The 12,162-nt window shown below is 42.2% G+C and overlaps 1 protein-coding gene across 2 annotated transcripts in view; it reads right to left on the bottom strand.

Moving 5' to 3' along the window:
* The window catches only part of NEGR1 (neuronal growth regulator 1), a 224,132-nt gene that overhangs the window by 80,274 nt on the left and 131,696 nt on the right, over nt 1–12,162 (bottom strand). For both annotated transcript variants that reach the window (XM_065842400.2, XM_065842398.2), the window contains exon 3: nt 7,134–7,259. In XM_065842400.2, the coding sequence (XP_065698472.1) occupies nt 7,134–7,259 (126 nt within the window). The remainder of the gene's footprint in view (nt 1–7,133; nt 7,260–12,162) is intronic.

Here is a 12,162-nt window from a genome sequence, read left to right as displayed (position 1 = left end):
CGTCAAAAATTTCATACTTATTTCTGTGCAATGTTTTTTACGGTCTTAGTTTGAACTCTGTATTTCACTAAGATAGCAATCTTACCCTTGTTCCCCAGTTTCTTCACAAAGACTCAATTATTTGAATATGGATTCAGATTCTTCTTCTGACAACTGTATTTTAACAAGATTTGTTTTCTCAGTCTGTTGAAAGGCTTTAAGAATACATTAGGATTTCCAGGAATACCATACCTTTAATTGTCCGTGAAGGGATGCTCTAACTCCTGGAGCATTCCTGATAAAAAATGACATTTTTCTGAGCATTCTTCCCCAGAAGCCCCCTGACCACAGACACTGTAGCGTCACCTGATCCGAGTGCAATGGATTGTGGTACTGAATGTCATTTAATTGGATCCTAATACTAAATCTCCCAAGAATGGTACTTACAGGTATCGTTTTAAAAAAAAGAGGCCCAGAGTCCCATAACCTGAAACCAAAAGACACTGATTTTTGTATGGAAGAGGTGTGATTTTGGAGGTTCCTCATTTTTTGCTTATCTGAGGCAAAGAATCACGACAAGCAGTTTATATTGAGGACTAGTGTTTTCACTGCTGACTTTAAACTGTTAATTAATCCCCTCATTTACACCCATTGAGCTCCACACCATTTCCCCTCGAGCTCTGGGGAAGTCGCCAGCCCTGTGTCTGATATCGGGGAACTGCTGATTTAACAACACATGATATGTTTACCGACTGAAAATCCTCCCTTCAGAATCACAAGCCGGACCATTAAATTCATATAAAATATTAATAGCAAAACTTCTAAGCCCCCAAGTGGTTGTAAGTTGGACAGATCCATCCCTGCAGTCCCTGAGGGGTACTGCAGGAGCTCATCCCATTCCAGATGAAGACCGTTAATTCCTGCAGTTGCCCCAGCTGCTCAGGACACTGAGCAGAGCCTAAGCCCTGGTGCTGTCCCCTCTGAGCTAAGGGACACGTGTCGGGCCGCCAGGCTCCATTCCCTCACTCCTGGAGGTGTGGGGCTTCCTTGGGAATAATTAGCCCATTCCCAAGAGCCAAATCCCCACATTAAGCACTATGAATTATCAATAAGCTCAAGTGAGATTTAATTGCGTAGCTTGCTTTTTAAAATACCATCGTCCTGTTCTTCCCTACATAGTTTTAATTGTTTTTTGTTTTGCAGAGGAAGGTTTTTTAGGCTGTTTTCAGCCTGAAGATGTTCATGTTTAGCTATTTCCTGCCAGAGATACTGCTTTAGAGAAGCAGGCAGCTCCTGCACAATAAATAATGCAAAGCAATGGGCTTGTGCAAAGTACTGCAAGATGGAGCTGTGCACCTGGAGCTGAGCAACTTCCTCAAACACCATGGAATGACTTCATGTCAAGGAGGAAGAAGGGTTGTTCTCCATAGACCCAGCCTAGGAGCAGGACACGAAAGCTTTGTAAAACCCCAAGGCATCTGAGCCTTAAAGTAACGTTATCTTTGTCAGCGTAAGGTGCTGGCATTGCTGGTGCTGCTTCTGAAAACCAGCTGGTGCCAACGTGTGCATCACACAGCCAGGAGGCAACAAGCTGGTGTCTCTGGTGGCACATCCCCATCCTTCCATCCTCATGACACTGGACAGACATCCCCAGCAGACACCAGGGGCTGAGGGGGTGTGTGCGGAACCCTCTTGTGCATCTCTCCTCCACTGCAAACATGAAACCTCCGTGGTCATGGTCACTCATACCCCATCACCACTGATCATCCCTGCCCTGCTCTATCTCTGAGGCTTCCTGGCTCCTCTCCAAACCCTTCCTGCTTGGCCACAAGGAACAGATGTTTGGGCTTAGGCCGGTAATGCTTCACCTGAATGAGGAGCGCAGCACTCATAATGAAGCTGTTCCTGCAAGATGAGTAATGATGGCATTGGGGAGGAACATCACTGTCACCGCTGATCAGGTTAAATCACTGAATTATTTTACATTCTGCTGCTTGGACACCTAAAGGGAACTGACTTCGCTTTTGGTCTAATGCAGCAATAAATCTGCCTCCGTTTAGGAAAGGTGGTTGTGTGGCTTTGCTGCTGGGAGGCCACATCTCGGGGAGACAGGAGCCCTGTTCACCCCGCAGCCTGGGAGCACCTCACTGGGTCCAGGCTCATGGTCCCTTTCCTGCAGGACATCACCCTGGTGATGTGACAGCTCCACGTGAGAAACCCCTTTGTCACCTGTTGGGGTGTCAACCAAGCCACAGGGAAAGGAGACAGAATCACTTGGAGAGCAAGAAAATGGAACTGCAACCTCAAGCATTGCAAACACAAACCAAAGACAAAATAATCACCAATTTTAAGCTCTCCAGGAAAAAGCAGCTCTGTTTGGAGAACAGCATTGCTGGGCTATTCAAAGTACCTGCTCATTGCAGGACTTCGAATGAGGAAGTTGGGAAAATGTGATTCGATGGCAAGATCCTTCACACAACTCAATTAGTGCCAGGAGCAGCTTCCCGGTGCAAAGGCAGCAGCTGAGCTGAGCCTGGATAAGAGCAGCTCTTCAGAGCTCTAAAATTATCTCATGCACAATCATAAATACATTAGAGGGAAACAGTGGTGTGAAATAACCCTCACCAGCAATATCTGTTGGATTTTAAGAATTTAGTAGGATGAGAGAAAAAAAATCTGAATATTTTGTTCTAGAAATTCCAATTTTTAAACTATTCTGAAGCCAGAGAAGGAACACCTTAAAAGACAAGCTCATCCTTTGTATACACACAAAGCCCTGGAAATCTGATAATAATTCATTTCAGTTAAGTATTTTCAGCCTGAAAATCTGGGTTCAGAGTGCTTGCACTTCAACAAAATACTTCTTATTTCTGTCACGCGTGGATGTGTGGATAACATCTGAAAAATGATAGCTGTCCAGCAGAAGTGCAAATGGAACAAAATATTTGACACCAGCTTGCTCAAATCGAGATTTGTTTGTTTCTGAGGATTTAGCTAGAAGTTTCTGAGGATTTAGCCAGAAGTTTTAAAAAAGCCTCTTTCCTTCTGCCCCCAGTATCAGTTTTCTGTAGCAGGTCTGCTCTGGGAAGGGTCCCGCAGGAATTGCTCTGCTTGGGGACCGGCCTTGCTCTTTGTCCTGCTGAATTGGGTGGGCTCTCAGCTCATTCTTCCAGACAGCCCATCACTGGAGTGCACCCAAATGTATGACATTAATACATGGTCGGAATGGCATTGCGGTGATGATACATTAACACAACACATCTTCACAGCTTCAGGGCTGTCCAGAACAATAGGACGGGCATTAAATTTGGTTCAGTCATATCACACCCAGGCACACCCCGGCAGCGAATGAAATGTGTTAGCAAAGGAGAGGACTCATGATGTATGTTCAAATCCAAATTCAGGCTAATTTCTGTGGAAGTGTAGTTTTCCTCAGTGTTAGTGAAAAATCTGTTATTTAGAATCATAAAATCATAGAATCATTTCAGCTGGAAGAGACCCTCAGGATCATTGAGTCCAATCATAACCTAATCAACTCTAGCACTAAATCATGTCCTTGAGAACCTAATCTAGATGTCTTTTAAACCCCTCCAGGGATGGTGACTCCAGCACTGCCCTGGGCAGCCTGTTCCAATGCCTGACAACCCTTTCCATGAAGAATTTTTTCCTAATATCCAATCTAAATCTCCCCTGGTGCAACTTGAGGCCATTTCCTCTTGTCCTATCACTTGCTACCTGGAAGAAGACACCAACACCCTCCAAACTCCAACCTCCTTTTTAGGCAGTTGCAGAGAGTGAGAAGGTCTCCCCTCAGCCTCCTGTTCTTCAGGTTAAAGCCCCCAGGTCCCTCAGCCACTCCTCAGAAGACTTACCTTTTCATGTGTTAAACTGTTCTTATAGGATCATAGAATCATTTCAGTTGAAAGAGACTCTTAAGATCAGTGAGTCCAACCATAAACTAAATCTAGCACTAAACCATGTCCCTAAGAGCCTCATCTACACATGTTTTAAACACCTCCGAGGATGGTTCTTACAGGGTTTTGGGGGATTTTGGTATTTGTGTGGCATGTTACTAGAACGTTTCCAGACAAAAACCACCATTTTCTGTTGAGATCAGGCATCATCCTTCCAATGGCCGTGTATCAAGTTTGTTAGCAGTTGGACTTGATGATTTTAAAGGTCTTTTCCAACCAAAATGATTCTATGATTCTGTGATTATGATTGTGAAGTCAAGCACTCTGAACAAAACCAAAAGTGAGGCTACTACTGCAATTTTTTATGCCCCCCTCTCCTCCTACATTTGGTATAGATCCATCCTTGTTTCCCTCAGCATCCACCTGGATATTAATATTTAGCCAGTTTGGCAAAACACAACCGAACATGTCTGACCAGCTGCCCCATCCTCAGCCAACCTGCTGAAAAGTGGACAGACACCCCACATCTCTCCATGTGCCTAATTCAAATATAAACAAATGAAATACCTCTGTATCCTGGACATTAGACTATGGGAAGAATTTTCAAGAAGTGTCATTTTGTTTTAAAGGAATTAGGTAGAAAAAGTTTTGCATGTTCCATAAGACTTTTTGAAACTATGGAATTTAACCTATTTTGCATTTAGACAAGCCCATGAAATGTCTTGTTTTCCCAGTAAGCCTGGCCTAAGCAGCAAAGCACTTGTGCACATCTGCTACTGACCCCTACTCGACTCGGCGGCTGTCACCCAAGTCCCGTCATCGGTCCCATGGACATCGGGAACACTCGCCTTTGAAAAATTTCTCAAAACCAAAGCAGAAAAGAATTTCAACATACAACACCTGAATTTTGCAAAACAGTCACATCTCTTCAAAAGATTTCTGAATGGCTTTTGTTGTCCCTGCTCCTGGCAGCTCCCCGTGTTTCAAACCCAGCAATGTAACGCATGCTGCACACACGGTGTGAAACGCCGAGCTGTGTTTCCGCAGACCTTAATTCTTTAACATTCTGGTTTCATTCTTCAACTATCGATGCTGCACTTTGCTCTTAAATGTCAGAACAAAAAAAGTAATACCTGCAATTTATTCAGATGACATTTCAACAATAGGAGATTTTCAGATTACAAACTACAGCCCCGTGTTCCTTACGGTGTTACGCTGAATGTGTAGATTTTGTGGATTTACATAATGGGTTTGTATAATGAATATTTATATAATGAATTCATTTGCATAATGACTGCAAGTTAAACATGCACAATAAAGATTCCAGGCCAATAATTTATGTACTAAGTTAAAAATCACCTCTAAATACATTTTAGTTTTATTCCTACGAAAGGTTCATTTTATCTCTCGTTCAAAAAAAAAAATGAATCCAACCTTATCCAACTAAAGGCTACATTGATTCAGATCATGATAATATTTTGGAATTTGCCTACATTGAATCATTTGTATTCAGAGATTTCAGTTTCTTATCTTTTAGTAGCAGCTTTGACAAACGATTTCTGAATATTCTAAATATGATTCATTAATATAATCTAGTGCTGTATTCTAGCTGTGATGCTTGCACGTAAGCCTCATTAGTGTCACTGGGAATTACAGGAGAAAACTGGTAGATATTATGAAGTCCAGATGAAGATTATTTTTCAATAAAGGTAAATTTACTGCAGGCAGACTATAAACCGTTACAGAAATTTGGTGTTTCCAACTCTCCTACATTTTATTTTCTAATAAATCCAGGCCTCGTGTTTGCCCGACTGATATTTAATTGGCCTTGAGTGCCATTTGTAACTGTCTGTACCCCAGAACACACACCTGAGCACAAATGTGGCACAGTGTTACTGAAATGGAAAAATCCCTCTTGGTTTGGTAGCCCAGCAGACAGAACACATTCTGTAAATTATATCTGTGCTTCCATCACGTTGTACAAGATTTCTGAGCAAAAAGTTATTTGAACCCTGTGTTCTCCCACACTGGACAGAATTCTGTCCATTAATCACCCAGGGAACACTCAGGCACATCCCAGCCATGCTCACCTCTGGGAATAAATGGGTTTTGTATTGATGCAAACTGGTAACGGAGAATCTGTGATGAGTTTGCACCATGTTCTGCCCCATCTGTCTGGGGCAGCCCCCCCCAGAACAAGCCATCCAACTTTCACTGCTTTTCTGCTTTTTTTCCTCTACAGGAAAGTTGCAACAGTTCCTTTCTGTAGACAATCTAATGCTTTAAGCGATTACTCTAAAGTACCACCACAGTTTCCAATAAAATTTTATGTGACATTTAGTTACAATCCATTTTTTGCTACTGCTGAATTTTTTTCCCTAGTCCCTTGATGGACACTTCAAGCAGAATTCATTGTCATTGTCTTAAAGGTCAAAAGTTGTTGTTTTTTGCTCAGATCTTTCTTTGTAAAGCAAACTGTTACTCAGGATTATGAGCCACTGTGGTGAGCCGTGACAGTCCATGAAACTGCCCTTCCCTGCAATTACACGGGTTTCATCAAAGTTATGTGAGCCACCAGAGAGCCCTTCACTGCAAAATCAATTATCTACGTGGAGTCCCTAGGAAAGAACCAGCGCGACCCCGGTGGCTCCGCACCAAGTCAGCTGCTGTGCAGGCATTTGTTTCCTTTACATATGCTATGAGTAATTAAAAGTATAAATGGAAATATTACATAGAAGCTATGCTTTTAGATGCCATTTTGTTTGCATTTTTTCATACATATGATTTAATTTGTTCAACAAAACCATTCTAATAAGCAGTGCTGTATCACAAAAGAATTGCAAGTTTCAATGATAGTCACATTAAATTAAATCTATTGCATGATATGTTAATGGTTTTAACTTTCACTCCTCCTTCTAGAGAGCTCTGTGTGTTCTTGGTTATTCCCTTGTTTTGGTTTTAATTGGAATTGTTTGTTAAATATCTGAAGCCTGTTAAAGCAAGCTTAAAATACCTCATATTCAGGGTACCTTTATTTCTATATGTCTGTGTTACAGTAGTATTATAGTTCTCACCGATCTCAGCTGAAATCTGCACAAACTTTGATTTTCTAAAAGTCCGATTAGGCACATGTGTTTTAAGGAAAAAAAAAAAGTGATGCTGTCACCCTTCTGAAAACCGAAAACGCAAAGCAAAAATGGTGGGAGGTTGGGGAAGCTGCGATGGGGTGGTGGGACTCACCAGATGGGGAGATGTGTCTCCAGGAGATGGACGGCTCAGGCTTCCCTGTGGCCAGGCACACCAGTGTCACGTTGCTGCCCTCATTCACAACGATGTCACCCGAAATGCGGACTATCTTGGGGGAAACTGGAAGGGAACAAGGAGAGAAGTGTGAAGGAACGGTGGGGAACGGCACGATCCCGCCAGCCCCGGGGTGCCCAAATCACCATTAATGTTAAATGTACATGCAGCTGCTGCAATATAACTACGCAAAAACCTTGTCGAGGCGTGACCACGGCTATTTCCATCCTGTTTGCAGAAGCTACAAATGATACAAACAAAAAAGCAGCAATTTCCTCTATTTTGCGCAAAGCAGCTATTGTTATTGAGCTCCCAGGAAAGTGCTACTGATGGATGCTCTTGTTCAAGAGAAGGCTGAGTTGCTTGTGAGAGCTGGAAAAGAAGATGAAATTAAATTTCTCTTGTACTTTTAAAAATAATGATGCCTATTACATCTATGCTGTGGGTACTTGGAGAGTCATATCTGTTCATGGAGAAGACAAAAATACATTTATTTTTGTTGCTTTGTACTGCATTTATGCTTGCAGTAAGAACACAGCTAAGAAAAAATAAGCTAGATTTTCTTCTTTTTTTTTCATCAGCAGAATTCTTCACTGAACTCCATTTTTGATACTATTTATACATCTGGGCATAAGGGAAGAGAGTTCCCCATGGGTGGAAAATGCTGGACAGCATTAAATGGCCTACACTTCAGAGAAAGTTTGACTTGTGATGTTACCCAGGGAGGAAGGAACTCAGGGTCTCAGCAATGATGGCAGGAATTCTGGATTTCAGAATGAATCTTTACTTCTAAAGAAAACTGTATTTCTTTACATATCCTATGATTATGTTTGATATGGAAATCAAATCAATGCCGTAACAAGGCATACCCTAGTGATGTTTTTGAAAAGATGTTTGTCTATATGATAAATACAAATTATGTACAAATATCTGTGAAAGATGATGTGTTTCAGAGCCTTCTGTAACGACTGCTTCAAAATCAAAGTGGTCTGCAAGGTAAATGGGTATTGATAAAATGAGAAAAATAAATGTTTATGATCTTCCATTTTCCCAACTGAAGTCTTTGTCCAACTGGAGCTTTGTCCTCCTGAATGCCACAGTCTCATCTCATGAGTTTACTCCAATTTGTCACAGTCAAAATCCCACCATCTGGACCCACAAATATACTTTTGCCACCTGGAACACACTGTTAGCATCCCTTCATCAATGTTTCAGCCTGGCGACAGACAAAACTTTAAAAGAAATTCTTATTTCTGTGTGCAGCATATGAAAAATAAATCTACTTCCCAAAGACACCTGGTGAAGGATTGTTCTATCCGAAATGCAGAAACCCGTCTGAGAGCAGGATATCATCAGCAACACAGCAAACACTGTGGCTTTAGTCACTGCAATATTTTATAAATATCTTCCCAAATCTGAGCTACTTATTTCTTTACCCTTCAAGAAAGGACATACTCCCAGAAAGTCAAGTGAAGGAATCAAATAACTCAAAACAGTTCTTCTCACAAGTAAATATATACAATCGACTGATGCAGTATCTACTTGGAACTGTGGAAATATCTTCCAGATTAAGTAAATGTTATGGTGTAAGATTTCCAACAGTACTAAACTCCTTATTCAAGGTTCTGCACCTTTGAAGGTAGAAAAAGAGAGAGATTTGCTGGTGTTCTCGCATCCCTGAAGCAGCATCATAGAGGGTTTTTTCACACCTGACACCTAGTGCCATTTATTGAGCTGTAGGTCCTGTGAACAGCATGCCACAAGGAATTAATGCCAGCAGAAAAGCTGGATCATATAAGCAATTGTAAGCAAATCTCCCAAAATACAAATTTCAAAAAAAACCCACACTGACAGTCCTGCCATAGACAGGAGTCTAGAAGTGAAGAAATAGGATTTAATTCAGTTCACAAAGACAAACAAAATTTCTTTTTGAACAGAAAGATCAACACTGTTATGACCTTCATTGTAGGTTTTGTCTACCATGTTCATAACCCAAATCCATAGTATCTTGTCAAATATTTCAATTTTGACAAAAACCATGTGCTTTCATGGCATGTAATTTGAAAATCTTTTCCAGTGATTCTACATATAAGCCATGGTTAGGGAGTGCAGAATTGGATATGAATGGAACCGAACCATATAAACAGATTTGTGAACTATATTGCCTGAGGGGCCACTGGGACAGTCACAGTCAGTCACAGGCTCTAGAAATGTTCCCAGAAGCCTGACTCAAGTGTGTTTTAGCAAGTATTCCAGTCTTGTTCTGGCAATCCCAGGTGCTGCTCACACTGCCATGTCTGGTGAGCACTTTCAGCGATTAAATACCCCCTCACTGCCAGGAAATAGCATCTTCGTTCAAAATTGCATTTCGCTAGCTTCAATTTTCAGAAATCAGATATTATGTTTTTGTCTGCAAGACTGAACATCCCCCTTACTATCAAGTATCTTTTCTATGACTAAGGACCCATACAACGTGATAAATCACCTCTTCATTCCCCTCTACAGATGATTTGAGCACCACAAGCTTAATTTTTGTAAGGTTTGCTAGATAATATTTGTTTCTCTCTTTGGAGGAACACCTGAATCATCTGAAAATGCGAACAGCAGAATGAGGCATAATAGCCCAGCAAGTGCCTGGCCAAGGCTGTGCTCAGGTAAAGCCACTGGTTGTAGCTTTATTTCCTCTTTCCCTGTGCAGCTAGTACCACCTGGACTGTAATTCCTGTTATCCCCTAAGCTCCTGCTGTGATGGGGCAGAGGGGCAGGTAAGGGATGAAGACAGTTAGCTGCATGGATCTCCTGTGTGGTTATAAATACCAGGTATGGGTGCCAGAATAATGTAAACAGCTGGACCCTCCTGTTGATCCCATGGCACGTCCACCCATGATTCCCTCCTGAGCATAGCTATGGGAAACTCCTCCGTGTTTCCTCTTTAAAATGGTGGATCTTGTAGGTAAAGTCCAGTGTCCACAGAGCAGAGGCCAGGAGCAGTGTCCCCACGAGTTGTGCTGCCAAAGGGACCTGCCTCCTCCATTCAGGGCATCCTCTGTTCTACCTGACAGCAGTTTTGGTAAGACTTTCCCAAATCCACCTTCCCCAGCAGCAGCTGACAAACCTGCTTTTCCACTGGCTCTTTGTGGAAGCTGCTCTTCCTGCCCAGATCTGGATGGATGAGGATAAAGACTGAGTCCCTGCCTGACAACATATTTTAGGTCCTGCTCCATCCTGGAGTCCAGAATTATGGGTGTCATTATTTTGCAGGGGATTGACATTGAGTCTATAGCTCATTGCAGGATCTTATTTCTCAGTTTCAAGGACTGGAATTATATTCTTAGTTACATTCCTGGGTACATAAATGATGGAGCATAATAAAGCTCTTACTAGTACCGTGGAATGGCTGCAGGGCAGAGCTGCTTTCTTAGCTGCTGTTGGTTTTTGAATGTGGAAGAGGAGGTCTTATTAATATTTTCATCAAAATTTACAACTATCAGGGAAAAAGTCTGGGCCCTGAGCATAAGTGCACCCGTCTTGTTTCCTAAAATATGGGCTGCCTTACTGAAATGTCCAGTCAAAGTCTATGTAGCATCAAGATCACAACATATGTGGCTGGAAGTACAGCTCTGTTTTGTCCCAAGGTTTCCACAGATAAAGGTTATGACAAGTTATGAACTACACCTTTTACAGTAACACTTATTGAATTGTATGGTAGCCAAATCCCTTTTCAGATTATAATGGGATCAGTCCCATCTCACATACAGAATATAACCAATCCAAATAGAATATATAAAAACTGTGAGGGGAACTGGATTATAAGCACAGAAGTGCTACATCTGGGAGTTTGTCAAGAGAGATTTTACCACCAGAACCTAAGGAATCACTTGCTCCATCCCTCCCAGGTGTTGCAGATATGGCTTTTGTGCTCACATTGCCTTCACTGCAGCTTCCCATGATGTTTTTTCAATAAAGAGTGACTTCTCTCATGAAAGAGAAGTGTTATACAGCCTCTTTTACAGAGTCCCCAATACCCTTAAGTTCTTCATCCAAATGCTGAGCTGTGTCCGCACCTCCCTGTCTGCAATGATAATGTGATATTTTTTGTAATTATAATTTCTAAACTAAGCAATAAACACAGGGGGGTGAGGAGAGAAGATGCTGCTTTCAACAGCTTAACTGACCATTTCTTTTGGACTGGAATTAATTCGCTGCCCAATCCATCTGTGCAAATGCATTTCTAACCGTGAACGGGCAAACCGCAATGTACTCAGGAGCTTGCAAAACACCGTTCCCCACATCCCAGAGCTCCCGGTGCTGCCGCTCTATTAACCGTGCTGTTTGGGCACAGAAGATGCTGATTTGGGTCTGAGCTGTGGTGGAGGGCAGCACCAGCCCTGGAGGGAATTGCACATTTCTTCTGTTTTACAGATTTTCTAATCCCACTGCCCACAGCAGTCAGCACAGACGGGACACAGCAGCTCTTGGCATTCCCGCGCACACAGGAGGAGTTTGCTTCTGCAAATAATATTTCCTACTCCTTCCCATAAATCCCCGAGTCGGACATTTTCACCCAAAGGGCAAATCAACACCATCAATTCTCCTCCCGCAGCTGTTTGGAGCCTACAGGAGGTGAGACAGTCCTTGCTGGCAGTGCTCCATGCCCCATCCATTATGTCCAAAATATGCAACGACCGTACATCATTTTTAAATGTACAATACTTTATAAAAGCATTTATACTATATATGGACTACGGCTATTAACACATAAGGTCTATGTCAGTTTTGTTTGGGAAACCCAGATTTCCTGATGTGGTGGTTCCTCCCCACTGTCATGCTCCACAACCATTTTTCCGCTGGAACCTACTGCAATTCACTACAGAGATCCTGATGGCATTGCCAGCCATCTCTGACAGCATGTTCCACTCCGGCTTCATTATTTGTTTCTGTATCTCATCAAGCCACTTCCCCTTGCTCT

Source organism: Patagioenas fasciata, chromosome 6, assembly GCF_037038585.1.
Source record: "Patagioenas fasciata isolate bPatFas1 chromosome 6, bPatFas1.hap1, whole genome shotgun sequence".
Lineage (NCBI taxonomy): Eukaryota > Metazoa > Chordata > Aves > Columbiformes > Columbidae > Patagioenas > Patagioenas fasciata.
Note: the sequence above shows the minus strand (reverse complement) of the source record. Positions and strands in the feature narration are given on the sequence as shown.